The sequence below is a fragment of the Balaenoptera musculus genome, chromosome 1 (genome assembly GCF_009873245.2).
Source record: "Balaenoptera musculus isolate JJ_BM4_2016_0621 chromosome 1, mBalMus1.pri.v3, whole genome shotgun sequence".
Lineage (NCBI taxonomy): Eukaryota > Metazoa > Chordata > Mammalia > Artiodactyla > Balaenopteridae > Balaenoptera > Balaenoptera musculus.
Genome location: NC_045785.1, coordinates 183,733,783 through 183,748,718, shown reverse-complemented (window position 1 = coordinate 183,748,718; position 14,936 = coordinate 183,733,783). Strand labels below are relative to the sequence as shown.

Sequence of the window (14,936 nt, the reverse complement as noted above, 5' to 3'; positions counted from 1 at the left end):
TCCTCATTTTAGGAGGCTGGTTCAGGCGGCGCGGGATCCCGGAGAGGCTGCAATGAAGTCGGCAAAGCGGGATGGCTGAGCAGAGACGGCAGAGGGCAGATGGGGGGCTCCAGGCAGGGAGCGGGGCAGAACTCGGAGCTCCGCTGACTGTGGGGCGGGGGCGGGGGATGGCCCTCGGGCTTCTGGTCTGGCGCCTGGGCGTGGCTATGCCATTTTCTGTGCCGTGGCCACCAGAGGAGGGGCAGGGGCGGAGGGGGTGTGTGGAATGGCCGCTGGGCACACGGGCCTCACCTCGGGGCCCCCGGGCAGGAGACACAGATTTGGTGCCAGGGAGGCTGGAACTCTGTCCCCACTGACTCACCCTCCCCTCTTAGCTCTGGGACTAAGTTCGTCCCTCTGACGAAGACGAAAATCATTTCTGGGAAGGAGGACCAGAGTGAAAGCGGTGAGGGGGGTGTCAGGGCACCCAAGAGCACCCTCTAGGCCCGGCGGCAGTGGGGCAGGGTCCCAGGCTTGCTGTGGAACCCCAGGCCTGGGTCAGTGCCTGGGATGCAGGGCGCCTCCCGCAGGTATGAGGGAGGAATCAACGAGTAAACGATGGCGGGGAGTGTGGGCGCCCCCAGACTTCAGGGTTTGGAGAGTCCGGGGCAAAGGCAGGAGATGGGTCCGGGCAGTCCTTGGCTGGGCTGTCTGCGCCCGGCTCACGGGCTCTGTGGCGGGGGGGCAGGCGGGCAGCACAGGCTGAAGTCCAGACTTCCAGCCCCAGGGTGGAGTCTGCCTGGGGGTGAGGTTGGGGGTGCCGACTTGGTTTACCTACAGGGCTTCTTCAAGTGTGGTCCCCAGACCAGCAGCCGCAGCAATATCACCGAGACCTTGTTAGAAATGCAAACTTCCAGGCTCCACCCCGGACCTGATGAATCAGGAGCACCCCCCAAATAAACCAATGCAATAAACTCCCACAGACTCATGCCCAGCCCCTAGATTCCTTCTCTGATCCCCAGCTGCTCCTCTGGTTTCCATCCCAGCCCCTCCACCTGGAATCCTGTACCGCCCCCCGCCCCCCCCCATATAACCCCCCAGACCCCGTTCTCTCTCCCTGGCAGCCTTCTTGCATGGAGGCTTCCCAAAGGTGACCTGACCAAAGCCAAATCAGAGCAACTTCTGCTGGCCCACAAGGAGGGCCGTTACCCCTCCACGGCACTCGGGTATGTCCCCTGAGGACACCCCTGTCCACCAGCTCTGTTCCCACCCGACTGACGCTCGGCTAGAGCTCCCCAGCCTCTTGCTGCGGGTAAGGACTTTCCTGGCCTCCGAGAGGGGTCAGCGTCCTGCTTGTCCTGCCCCAGCCTGGGCTCCCGGCCCATGAGATGACCAACAATAATAGCCACTGGATTAACATAGCAGGCATTGTCTTTCTCTGACCATAGGGTGGGTATTAGGTGTTCATCCATCATCCTAAAAATAGCCAGTAAACAGGTGTAGCCCCTGCACACCAGCCCCCTGGATGCTGTTGGCATGCGGCTGGTGACAGAGGGTGGGTCAGGGGACAGAGGGAGTTAGTTTCACCAAGTTCCAGGCACGGGGTGTGGGGCGCCGTTTGGAACCTGGGAAACCCACCAGGAGAGGGTGCAGAGCATCTGTGGACCCTCAGACTCCACGAACTTGAAGGTCAGCTCAGCCCCAGGACCCTCACTGGACCCCCTCGGCACTGTTTACATCACCCCCAGGTCCAGGCGCCTTCCTGGCCCACGTGTACCAGAGCCTCAGAAGATGCCCGAATGTCAAGCCTTTTGCCCTGTTGGAGCCTGGGCTGTGGGGCCTGGTTTCCACATTCCCTTGCGAGACATGCAGGGTCAGCGAGACGGCTCCCCTTCCCCCGGGCCTCCCGGTGCCCTGGCCCCATCCCTGCTTGGAGCCCCGTCTGGTCTGCTGTCCATTCCCCCTTTCCGGGGCTGCCGTCTCCTAGGCGGTGGCCGCTGTGTGCACAGGCTCCGTGTCTCCTGAGCCTGGGACACGTGTGTCTTCAAGCCCGCCTGCTGCTGTTCGTGCTGCGGTGTCCCCTTCGCGAGGTGTGTGTGTGGTGGGCGGGGGGCGGGGGGGGAGCGGGGAGGCGGGAGGGGCGGCGTGTCTGTTCTATTTTTAGCCGCCAGTTGCTGTGGGCCGTAGTTTTCATAGCTTCCCCTCCGCTTTCCCCCCACAGTCTGCAGTCAACCGCAAGGCGAGACCATCTCACCCACGGAGACCCAGGAAGGTGAGTGTCCACCGACCGGGCAGTGGAGCTGGCGCTCTGGACTCAGGAGCAAGCGAGGGCTCGGATGGCGAAGAAGACGGTCTCGCCTGTGCCACTGGGTTTGTTGGTGGACGGTCCTAAGACAGTCCGCAGCATTTAGTCCCGTAGGGCGGCCTCTGCCCTGCAGGACTGTGGCTGGAGGTGCGCTCCCTGCCCGTTTGGAGCCGTGAGCAGGATTTTCCAGGCTGCCCAGGGAGCCCCCGGCAGAGCCTCGAGGACTGTTTTCACACTGCAGCCCAGCCGTCCCAGGAGGGAGAGGGGCGCGTTGGGGACCAGAGGGGGCAGAGGGGCTGCGTTTGGAAGTTGAGGGGGAGCTTGGTGAGCAGTGCAGGGGGCGACGCCCGGGTCTGGAGGAGAAGGAAGGAGCGGGGGCAGGACTCGGGGGCTGGAAGGCTGCACGTACGCCCGCCGCCACCGACCAAGGAAGCCTCCTGCCTCTTTGTTCTTTGTCTTTGACAACTCGCTTGGCGCCCTTTGCTGTCTGCACAGTGGACAGAGCAGGTGTGGGCAGAGTGCCAGCCAGCCTCCTGGCTCTGGCGCAGAAGGGGGGCTCTCGGGGGAAGGCAGGGGGACAGCACTGGGGTGGGAGCTCGAGAGCCTGTGAGCACATCAGTGAGGGCCCGAGGCGGGGGGGGGGGGGTTGGGGGGGTTGTGGGGGGGGTGGGCTCTCTAACAGGGGGCGGGGCCGGAGACTGTCCCCAGCAGCTGTGGGCGGGCTTTCCTGTTCAGAGCTCAGGGTGCTGGGGGGTCCCACAACTGCAGCCTTGGGAGCACGAGCCTTGTCAGCAGTCAGTCAGGGAGGACCGGATGCCCTTGAACTGAGGTCCAAGATCGGGGGTGCGGACGATCCGGGGGAGGAACACAAGCCTGAGTAGAAACTTGTGGTCCTTTTCCTGCTCACACACAGTCACGTACACACTCACACTTACACACACAGACCCACACATAGCCTCAGTCTCGGTCTCACGGCCTGGCTGGCCTTCTGTCCCACCCATGGGGCCTGGGGGAGGGCAGCCCAGGGACCCCTACCTCCCACTGTGGGTCCCGTTATCTCCCTCTTGCTGTTGGGGGCCGGGAGCGCGGCTCTCCCACCCTCTGAGCTGCCGGCTCCATCCTGAGTTCTTATCTTGTCTCTGCTTGTCTTCCAGGGGACCTGTCGAGGGGTCCCGTCTAATGGGTGTCAGTGCAAGGCTGGGACCCCTTGGCCTGGTGATTGTCAGCGGGCGGGCGGGGGGTGGGCCCGGAGCTCGGCAGGACGCCTGGCCTGGCCGGACAGGTAGTGGCTGTCTAGGGGGTGTGGACACGGCCGGACACCCCCCCGAGTCCCTCCGCAGTGAGATCTGTGCCCCCGGGGACCGTGCTGTGCGGGCTGGTGACAGAAGGTGGGCCCGGGGTGGGGAGGGCTCTTCCCCAGCTGCCCCTCCTCTCTGGACCGCCTCGGTGTCTTCAGAGGAGTGCGGCCCTAGAATAAACAGCTGGCGATAAAATCTAATTGCAGCCAAGCATCTCGGGAATGTGTGGACTGTTTCTACTCCCCTCTGTGCCCCAGGGTGACAGCTGAAGCTCTGGGTCACACTCCCTCCGCCCGGGCCTCGCCCTCCCCCCACCCCCGAGGCAGCGGCAGATGGGGCGTGGTTAAGGCTTTCGGTTGGGAGATTCAGGAGGGGTGGCTGAGCCCCACCCAGGCTTCCTGGGCACGAGGGGAAAGGGCGGAATCGAGGCAGAGGCGGAGGCGACGGTGGCCACTTTGCACGTGTCCTTCAGGGTCAGCCTTCCCCTACCCACACCGGGTTCTGGACCAGATCCAAACTCCTGACCCTGTGCTCAGCCCTCCCCTGGCCCCATCCCCTCCCTGATCCTTCACTTCATAACCCAGCTCGGCGCTCCCGACCGCCCTGCACACCGGCTCCCACCGCAGCCGTGCCCCTCCCTCCCCGTGTCGTTTGCACAGTGCCCACCGCCTCCACTGGAACGCTCTCTGTCCAGCCCGGGCCAGAGGGTGGTCAGGCCTGGCTGTGGAGCTTCCCCCTCTACGGCTCGAGGACCCCCTCCTCGGTCTGAGCCCCAGACTCTCGGACTGAAAGGGGTCCCAGGGTCCCAGGTCAGGGGGCTTCATACTGTGCTCCACGGGCAGAGGACCTCACGGAGGAGCAGGGGGGTCCTGGGCTAACCCCCCTTCCACCAGGGCCAGCCGCTCTATTGATTGGACTTGCTTTGAACAAAGGGTTCAAGAACCAAATATTAAATGGAAAACAAGTTCTCTAACCCCTGATTTTGCAGAGGGAAAAGCTGGCCCGGAGAGGGCTAGGGTGAAGACCAGAGTGGGACACAGGGTTTTGCCCTGACTCCTGGCCTGGCCCCCCTGCAGGGCCCCCTCACGGACCTGTCCCAGCTCATCACCATCCATGTGAATGGCGCCCCCTGGAGGTGTGCCATGTGGTGGCTTCCTGTGGCCTGTGCTCACTATTCCAGACCCTGCCCTCTCCGAGACCTTCATGACCACCCACTGCCCACAGGGCAGTCTGTCTCACCCTGTCATTCGAGGCCCCGTGAGCGAGCACCCACCCCCCCCAACTCCAAACGCATTTCCTGTGTATTCCATTCTGTTCCCCACAGGTGTTGGCAAACGTTTCCTGGGAAGGGCCAGATAGGAAATATTTTAGGCTTTGCAGGTTACATAAGGTTCTGTCGCATATTCTTCTTTGCTTTACAGTCTTTTGAGCAAACAGTCCAGTCCTGGCCTGTGGGCTGTAGTTTGCAGATCCTGGTCCTACACACCTGCCCAGCAGAACCAGTTTTGATTCTCATCTTGTTTCTTTGCCTTTGTAAGGTTTCTCTCCCCTGTGAATGAATGAGTAAATGAATGGGGAGAAAAAAGAGTAAACGGACAAGTATTTACCCCATCCTGACCCACTGGAAGGCGATATGTCTGATTTCTCCTTTCTGCTATCGGACCTTCTCTCGCAGGCTGGGCGGCTGACACAGCCCCACGGCCCAGCCAGGTCGGGGTGAGGGCAGGGACTCTAACTTTCCCTCATCCACGGTTCCTTCCGCCCCAGGTGCCACCCCAGGTGCCGCCCCACCGCCGCCATGCCGGAAGTGTAAGTAGTATTGCCTCCCCACCTCCCCGCACCCCCGCCCTGCCCCGCCCCGGGGTCCAGGAAGGCATGTCCCGTTGCTGCAGATTTCAGACCATCTGTTCGGTCCCTGAAGCAGTTCCCCGGGGGGACCAGATCCTAAAACAGGCACAGTCCTGAGAGCCGGGGTCCCCAGGGTCCACGTGTCCGCCCAGGCTTTGAGCAGAACTGGCTCCCAGTTTGTTGCCGGAAGACCCTCTGGGCCTGTGTCTCAGAGTTTGTTTGCACTGATCAAATGGATGGATCACAAGCCCCAGGCCATGATTTAACATTACCCAGTAGATGAACAAGCTTTGGGGAGGTACCTACTCGCCCGGGGAAGGAAGTTTTCACAGCCTAGGACCTCACCTTGAGGTTCCCATCCTCCCCAGTGTACAATGGCTGGTGTTTCCCAAAAGCGCCTCCAGTAGCCCGCGGGGCCTGAGGGTCTCTACTCTATTCTGCTTGTCCTCGGCCTGGTGCCCCTGCACCATGTCTGCTTCCCTTCTGGTGTGCTGTCACCGCGCCCCTCCCCCAGCCTGTCCACAGGGTCTGCTGTCGCATGGGTGCTATGCCTCGTTCACACTCACTCTGTCTTCTGCTCTCCCCCCCGCCCCCCGCCCACCCTGGCCTTCCTGTGATGGATGCCTGCAGCGAGGTGAGTAAGACTGGGGGTGTCTCTGTCCTGGCGGACGTCAGACAGGTGACGGTAGGGTGGGCATCTGAGGACAGAGAGCTTGGGTCAAGGCCTGGGGAGGGGTGCTCAGTGGCTGAGCAAATTCCCTGGAGGATATAAACCTTGGGGGAACTTTCTGGACGTGGGGCTCCTCAAGGTCCAGGGAGGGGGCGCCCCAGTGCACCACGTCCCTGGAAGGTGGTCCTGGGGCTGGGACCAGACAGAGGCGGTGTGACCCTGCACCCATGCTGACCACCGAGCAGTTCTCCGTCACCGGGTCTGAGAGCGAGTCCAGCTCTGGGGGCCGTCCTGTCCTTGCAGATCTACATTGGAAAGGTGGGAGGGGATCATCCTTGGGTTATTCCACCCCCGCCCACTACCTGGACACTGAGAGAATAGCAAGAGGATCCTTGCCCTCCCCTCAGGACTTAGACAGCCCTGCCCCCGGTACAGCCCAGGTCTGTTTAGGCTGCTGAGGACACACACAGCCTGGGTCCCGCCCCGCCCGGGGTGGGGACTGCAGCTGGGGAGCTGTGGACTCAGGACTGGCAGGCTGGGAATTAGCAGCACGGATGGAGGGGACACTCAGCAGAGATTCTGTTTTTCCATCGTCGTGTGAATCTCTTAAGTTTCACTGAGGCTCATATGAAAGTGAGTCCCTGGTGACTGATGGTGAACGAGGTGGCCAAAATCTCCCCCGGTGGTGGGGAGACGGTGAAACATTTCCGTGGGTGCACGACAGCGTAAACCACGGCTGGTGACGCTGGTGATGACCATAGCAACAGGCCATTCCCTCGCAACCACGCGGACCGGACACACAGCAAAACCCTTGGCTTTCAGAGAGGAAAAGACAGACCAGCCTGAATAGCTGGATTAGACGCATGTTCCAGGCACGAAAGCCCCTTCATTGTCTCCCACAGGGACGGCTCAAAGCCAGTTGCTTCTACTTTACACACAAGAATAGCAAACCCAAGCTGTGGCCGGGGCTCAGCAGAGTAGCTGCGGGTGGGGGTGGGCGGTCACCAGTGGCACGAGAAGTGACCGCCTGTGTCCAGGAGGAGACAGGAGCCCTCGGAGTTAGGGACGGAGCAGTCCCCCTCTCGCTTCCCTGGGGGACGCTGCCACGGGGCCAAGACCTATTAGGACGTATCCAGTCAGCAAGAGATGTCAAGCATTTTTAATAAGAAGAGAAAATATTGTTTTCATAACTGAGAGCAATTTATATGGATTGTGTTGACATCAAGAAAAGTTTTGACGTCTAAAGAGATAAGCTTCTTTATTGAGGGAACTCACGGCTTACTTCTCTGACGTGACACAACATGGCCCCAGAGCGCCAAGCCGCGTGCCTCATCCACGCTGCTCGAAGCTGGTGCTCACCCATGATCTCATTCTGTCTCTAGTCCCTCTGTGGACCGGGTAAGGTGGGTCTCAGCATCCTGACTCACAGATGAGGAAGGGGGTGCCCAGACCCTGTGACCCACACAGTGTCTTGCAGGATTCAGCCCCTCGGTCAGGGAGCTGAGTCTCTGAATCTGAGAGGTGCAATCACAAGATGAGCTTTTAAGGGACCCTGAGGCGAGGATGCTGGGTAAGGATGGTGACAGGCTGGCACTCATCCTGGCCTGGTCCAGATTTCCGGTTCTGTAGCCTCCACCTCACCCGTCTCTCCTCCTCTTTCTCCTCAGAGAAAACCCAAGATTACTGCCTCCCGCAAACTCCTGCTGAAGGTGAGTGGGGTCCCGGCTCTGGGGAGGCGTCCGGGGAGGGAGAGGGGTGCAGTGCACCTCTGGGGGGGAGGGTCGTGGGAGGTCAAAGAGGAGGGAGACCAGAGTGGGGAGGAGGTGGAGGATGAGGAGAAGGGATGGAGGAGGAGGGGATGGAGGAGGAGGACGACGGGGAGAGGGTGTGGAGGAGGTGGAGGAGGAGGAGAGGGGATGGAGGAGGAGGAGGAGGAGAGGGGATGGAGGAGGAGGGGATGGAGGAAGAGGTGACGAGGACGAGGGGATGGAGGAGGATGAGGAGAGGGGATGGAGAAGGACGAGGAGAGGGGATGGAGAAGGACGAGGAGAGGGGATGGAGGAGGACGAGGAGAGGGGATGGAGGAGGACGAGGAGAGGGGATGGAGGAGGACGAGGAGGGGGATGGAGGAGGACGAGGAGAGGGGATGGAGGAGGACGAGGAGAGGGGATGGAGGAGGACGAGGAGGGGGATGGAGGAGGACGAGGAGAGGGGATGGAGAAGGATGAGGAGAGGGTATGGCAGAGGAAGGGATGGAGGAAGAGGTGATGGAGGAGGAGGGGGTGGAGAAGGACGAGGAGAGGGGATGGAAGAGGAGGGGATGGAGGAGGAGGAGATGGAGGAGGAGGCGGCAGAGGGAGTCTGGCCGGAGCCCGGAGTCCATGGTCAGAGGGTGGGAACCCGGAATTCTGGTCCTGGCACCTACCCGGGGCTTGGCAGGAGGTGGGACCAACTTCAGGGTGGGACCCCTAGTGGGAGCAGAGGGTTTGCTTTATTTTGGTAAGAGATTCTTTCTTAGGAGCTCTGGGGCCCAAAAAGATGAGAAATGGTAAGAGGAAGGTTGAAGGACAGTAAGGTCCGGGGTCCAAGAGCGCGTGTGGTCGTGTGTGGTCCCCCGGGGTTTGGTCTCACGTGGCCGCGCACACACTCCGCTCCTGGCGGCCGCCTGGTTCACAGGCGCCCAGGGCTGCCTGCTCTGGGCCTCTTCCGGGGCTGGGCTCGCAGTCGGGGGCCCGCCTTCCCTTCGCGCCCCGATGGCAGGTGGGGGACGAGGGGCCCCGCTCACGGGCTCCGTCCTGCGCAGAGCCTGATGCTGGCCAAGGCCAAGGAGTGCTGGGAGCAGGAGCACGAGGAGCGAGAGGCTGAGAAGAGGCGCTACCTGGCGGAGCGCATCCCGGCGCTGCAGACCCGAGGCCTGTCGCTCAGCGCCCTGCAGGTGAGCGTGGGGGAGGGGCTCCCGACGGGTGACCGCTCGGCTCAGAGCTCTGTCCTTTACAAGTGGCTCCTCCCTCACCTGGCCTCACTAGTCTTCACAACCCCGTGTGGCGGGGTCGGGCTGGGGTGGGGCGTTGGGTCCCATTTTACAGGCGGGAAGGGAGCCTCAGCAGGGAGAAGGGGCTTGCTTGGGGCGGGGGTGCTGAGCAGGGGACAGGTCGTGTATCAGACCAGCATGACGGTGCAGGGCAGGGAGCTGCGCAACGCTTGGGAGGGCCCATTTCTCCAGACTGGCCCGTCCTTCCCCTGCAAATAGGCCTTTAATGTTTTTATAACATTGATAAGAGTTTAAACACCAGTGACTGCAGAGTGAAGGGACCAGAAGGAAATACAGATCGCCTTTGACTTACGATGGGGTTATGTCCCAAGAAACCCATCGTCAGGTGAAACTATCGTAGGTCCAAAGTGCACTGTCTACACCTCGCCCACCGCACATCACAGCACACCTGGCCCAGCTTAACCACGTGAGGACCACTCACGGTAGCTGAAAGTTGGGCGAAATCAACTAACACAAAGCCTATTTTATAATAAAGAGTTGAATACCTCGTGTAATTTACTGAAGATGAAAAAGCAGATGGCTGTCTGGTACAGAATGGTTTTAAGTGTGTCTGTGGTCACCCTCGTGAGCGCGGGGCTGCCCGGGAGCTGGGGCCTCACTGCCCAGCACCGAACATCACTAGCCTGGGAAGGATTAAAATTCAAAATTCCAAGTACGGTTTCTACTGAATTTGTATTGCTTTCTCACCATCATAAAGGCAAAAAAATCATAAGCTGAACCATCGTAAGTCAGGGACCATTTTTTTAAAAAGATATTTACTTACTTATTTTGGGTGTGCCAGGTCTTAGTTGTGGCCTGCAGACTTCTTAGTTGTGGCATGCGGGATCTAGTTCCCCGACCAGGGATGGAACCCAGGCCCCCTGCATTGGGAGCTCGGAGTCTTACCCACTGGACCACCAGGGAAGTCCCACCATTTGTACACCAACATGTCACCAATGGTTACCTCCAGGCGGTAACCTATGTTATTACTGCCTGGTGGTAGTAATTCCTATTTTACTATTAATTAAATAATAATCATTATTATCATTAATTATTCCTATTTTATTATTAGTAGTAGTATTTGTTTGTTTGTTTGTTTGTTTGTTTAGGCTGCACCGTGCGGCATGAGGGATCTTAGCTCCATCGAACCCGTGTCCCCTGCATTGGGAGCACAGAGTCTTAATCACTGTACCGCTAGGGAAGTCCTCTTATTTTATTATTTTTGCTTAATATATAATTTTCAAAATTTCTACAATTAACTTACATTCTTTTTATCATAAGAAAACTTTTTAGTGATAAGTACATTCAGAAAGGAAAACAAAAAAACAAAAAAACAAAAAAACAAAAAAAAAAAAAAAAAAGAAAGGAAAACAAAGGACTTCCACTCAGAGCGAAGGGGTCCATCAGCCCCTTCCACAGCTCAGGTCTCGCCGAGGTGGAGGAGGGGCCGGGCACCCGGCTGGGAGGTGGAAAAGGGGGGCTGGGGGCTGAGCGGCTCCCTCATCTCCCTTCCTGACTCCCCTGCTTCCCCAGGACCTGTGCCGGGACCTGCACGCCAAGGTGGAGGTGGTGGATGAGGAGAGATACGACATCGAGGCCAAGTGCCTGCACAACACCAGGGAGGTGAGCCGGGGCTGGGGGGTGGCAGGGGCACAGCTGGAGCAGGCTGGCTGGGTGGGACAGGGTGGTGTCTGGGGAGGTGGGCGCAGCCGGTGCAGGTCAGGTGGGTGGCGGGTGATGTCTGGGGGTGTCGGGTGGGCATTGACACGGCAGCTGTGGACCAGGTCCCCCTCCCACTGCCGGGTCTGGGGAGTGGCACTTAGGAAGCTCTGGTCCCTGCACTCCATCCCCCAGGGCTGGAGTTGGGCAGAGAGAAGGTGATGCTTTTCACACAGATGAAAAGCACAGACTTCCTCCAACCTATAAGGTGGGCTCTTCAGTGGAAGAGAAGCCGCCCCTTTTATTCACCCACACAAATAATCATAGCCTGTTAATACCACCTTACCTTGCAAACGGCTTTCATGTGCATTGTCCCTTTGATCCTCCTTGCACGCCTGTGGACGAAGTGGGTGCTTTTATCTGCACCTGACAGATGAGGACACTGAGTTCAGAGAGGCTGAGAAACTCGGCCCAGGTCACACAGCAGTGGACCTGGGATGGGCCTGGCCCAGACTCCAGTCACTCAGCACTCCCCCGGCATGGGGCGCGGGGCGTCAGCTCCACCCAGACCCAGCTCTAGCGGTGGGCAGAATGCGGAGGGATAGGGTTCCTGCTGCTGGAGTGGGCACCTGTTCCAGCAGAGGGGTGGGGAGGGACTGGAGCCACTGCCCTCCTTCCCACTTCTCCCCAGCAGGAATGACGGTCTGTGGGTTCACGGATCCCCCCAGAATTTCCTCCTGAGGTTGCACCCTGGAAATCGCCCAGGGGGCTCGGACATGGGGTTTATCCATCCTGCTGGACCAGGGCTGTGCCCTCAATGAGCTGCTCTGAAGGCTCACTGGGAAGGGACAGGTTAGAAGCAGGAATCAGAGGAAGTGGCCCGCCCCACTGCAAACAGGGCTTCCGAATGACACTGCTGTCTCTTCGCTCCGTGGCCGCCACGGCCGCCACGGCTAACGGAGTTCCCTCTCCGAGTCCCACTCACCCCTGTACCAACAGAATAGGATAGAACAGAGGTGGCTGTTTGCAAGGTGACAGATAGTGGGTCTGGGCGTCCCCGAGGGCCTGGCCTGGACCCTGGAGAAGTGGGGCCTGGCTGGGGCCCGGAGCCCTGAGCTGCCCCCTCCCCGCAGATCAAGGACCTGAAGCTCAAGGTGCTGGACCTGCGCGGGAAGTTCAAGCGCCCCCCCCTGCGGCGCGTCCGCGTCTCGGCCGACGCCATGCTGCGCGCCCTGCTGGGCTCCAAGCACAAGGTGTCCATGGACCTGCGTGCCAACCTCAAGTCTGTGAAGAAGGAGGACACGGAGAAGGTGAGCCCCCGACCTCACCCGACGCGGCCTCGGCCAGCCCTGCAGCCCCCGCAGGAGCCCCGCCAGCTGGCAGAACGTTCCAGGACCCCTGGGAGGCCCGGAGAGGCCTCACCACCCTGTTCTGGGAGAAGGAGGGCCGGGATGTCCCACCTTTTAGGGGAGGCTGACTTCCCATCCCCCAGCTGCTCCTGCGCAGGGAGGGCCTGGCGCTAAGTGTCCCCTGTGTGGCCGCCCACAGGAGCGGCCCGTGGAGGTGGGCGACTGGAGGAAGAACGTAGAGGCCATGTCCGGGATGGAGGGCCGCAAGAAGATGTTTGATGCTGCTAAGTCCCCGACCTCCCAGTAGAGGTACCAGAGCCAGCTCCCCGCCCCCAGGCCCCAGTTTACAGGGCAGCAGGGACCCCAGGACAGCGGCTGGCGGGCTGGGCAGGGCGGTAGGGGGAGAGGAGCCCTGAGGTCGCTCAGTCCTGGTCCCCCCGAGACTGTGGGCACATCATTCCTGCTTCGGGGCCCTTCACTCCCTCACCTGCAGCATTGGGATTGCATCAGCTCCGTGATCCCCCAGGTGTATCACCTGGGGTGCAGATGATCTGGCCCCTCCCAGGCCTGCTGGATCCGATACTCTGGGGTGGGATCAGCCCCTGGGTGACTCTGATGCCAGAGCTTAGAACCCCTGGATTCCATGACCCCCAGGGCCTTCCAGCTCTGACTTTCCAAAAGTCTAAAGCACTTTTAACTGCCTCCTGGGGAATCCTGCAAAGTGCCCAGCACTGGTCGGGGGGGGCTTCCATTCAGAGGAGACAAGGCCACCCACTCTCCGAGGAAGCTGCTGGAGAAAGCAGCCAAGTTAGGACACGTGAGGCCCTCTGTGGGCGTGCGGAAGGCACACGCAACGGGGCAGGGTCTGTCCGATAGCCCTGTCCGTCTGAGAAGCCTCGGGGAGGGGCAAGCTCTCCGAGGACGTGATGGGATTGCAGACGCGGGGGGGCGTGTCGGGGGCTGATGGTGCAGCCAGAGCTCAGAGGTGGGTACTAGCCACACGTGGGAGGATGCCCGCGCGAGGAGCCCCGTGGGGAGGAGCGGTGCGAGGGGGGAGAGCTGAGGCTCGTAGGAGCCCCTGTGGACAGCAGTCCAGCCTGGGTGCCGGGGTGAGAAGGCCTGGGAACTGAGCGCTGCTGCCTCTCTGTCCCACAGGCAGCTGGCCAAGCTGTGCTCCGGGTGCCCTGCCGGCTCCTTCCTCCAGCCCCGCCCGCCGGCCTCTCAGCATACGCCCCTGCACTGCAGAGCGCCCCCCCTGCTCCCACGTCTCCCCTCCAGCCTGCGCGCCTTCCGGCGGGACTGGGATTAACAGACACGAGAGGGGAGGAACGGCAGCGTCTGAAGACCTCGCCTGGCTGGCGGCTGGGCTCCCGGCCGCTGTGGTGCAAACAGGCCACAAGGAGGCACGCACCCTCCGCTCTGTGTGTCAAGCGCCCGTGGGCGTCACAGCCTCTCCATTAAAACCAGTGTCCTGGTCGCTTCTGCAGCTCTGGCTGTAAGCACCTGGGGGAGGGGGAAGGCAGGGAGCTTGTGAGGGAGGCTGTGCTGGGCGTCAGGCAGCAGCTCGGGTCAGCATGGAGGGCCACCTGCTAAGGTCCCCCTGGTCCCCCCTCCATCTGGTCTGGTGACACCACACAGCACAGCCTCACCCCCAGGGTGCTCAGCTCAGCCCAGCCTGCCCTGCAGCTGTCAAGGGGCCCCTCCATTCCCAGCCCCTGTCCCTGCTGCTCTCACAGGGCCGTTCCCCCGGCTCCCCTCTCCCGGGTGCCCTGGTGTACCTGACCCTCGGGGCTGAGCAGTCAGGTCCGTGTGCTGCTCAGCACCTGGCCCAGCCAGGGGGATGCCCTGCAGTTCCACCCCGGCCAGCAGGCAGCTCCTTCTTCACGCCCGCCCTGCGCTCTCCCGTTGCGTCCTGGGCCAGCCCTGTCCACCTGCATCCACCCTCCCTGACTGTCTTTCCTTCACACTCCTGACGGACCATGTCCCCCAGGACTGATTCTGTCCCAAGGTGGGGCAGTCAGTTGTCTGTCCTCCAGGTCAGGTCCTTTCTCCATCCCACTGACATCTGGACCAAAGCCCGGTGAGGGGTGTAAGTCTGCTGGGGTGGAATGGGGGGCCTGGGGGCACCCCCCCCCCATACGGAGGACAGCGGCTCCCGTGGAGCAGAGACCAGCATCTGGGCCAGAGAGGGCCTGGCTTTTCTGGGTAGTGTCATGTGACTCCTGATATATGCCTACGAGGAAGCAGCTGGTCCCAGGCCCGGCCCTTGGCGTTCTGGCCGCCCGGCACTGGTCCCAGGAGAGGCTGGGCTGTGTGAAGGGCCCTCCACCTGCCTGTGAGTCCCTGTTCTGCCCTCTGCTCCCAGTGCATTATCTGCCATAAATGCCAGAAGCTGGGAGCAAAGTGCAGCACCAGGGGCCCCTGGGCCGGGGTCTGGCTCCCGGCCACGCAGCCGGCCAGCCCCTGAAGGACCAGCAGCCCGAGATGTGTTGGGGGAAGAGCACTCTGCCTGGGTCCTTGCTGCAAACAGCTCAGTGGGCAGAAAGGTGGACGTGCTCAAAGAAGACAACTCCTAGAAACACGGAAACTCTCAGGCACAGACACACCCAGACACACCCAGACACATGCACACACACGCGCACACACACACACACACACACACACACACACACAGCTGGAGAGCCCAGCGGGGCTGGTCCAGGCACAGAGCCTGGCTTGGGTCTCACGCTTGGAAGCCACACACGCACCCCCTTCCCTGACCCACAGGTCACTGCGGCCGGCCCGGGTCCGTAGCGTG

At 61.1% G+C, this 14,936-nt stretch overlaps 1 protein-coding gene across 2 annotated transcripts; it reads left to right on the top strand.

Moving 5' to 3' along the window:
* The first annotated feature begins 534 nt into the window (after positions 1-534).
* TNNI1 (troponin I1, slow skeletal type) lies at positions 535-13,625 on the top strand. Of its 2 annotated transcripts, XM_036826991.1 has the most exons (11): positions 1,764-2,069; positions 2,201-2,251; positions 4,659-4,717; positions 5,350-5,391; positions 6,061-6,064; positions 7,768-7,809; positions 8,904-9,035; positions 10,665-10,754; positions 11,924-12,100; positions 12,339-12,448; positions 13,295-13,625. In XM_036826991.1, exons 1-10 carry the CDS (start codon positions 1,779-1,781, stop codon positions 12,444-12,446), a joined length of 996 nt encoding a protein of 331 aa, XP_036682886.1. In that variant the 5' UTR covers positions 1,764-1,778; the 3' UTR covers positions 12,447-12,448; positions 13,295-13,625. The 2 variants fall into 2 exon arrangements, with proteins under 2 accessions (XP_036682895.1, XP_036682886.1); XM_036827000.1 differs by lacking the exons at positions 1,764-2,069; positions 4,659-4,717 and adding an exon at positions 535-569.
* Positions 13,626-14,936: the final 1,311 nt, after the last annotated feature.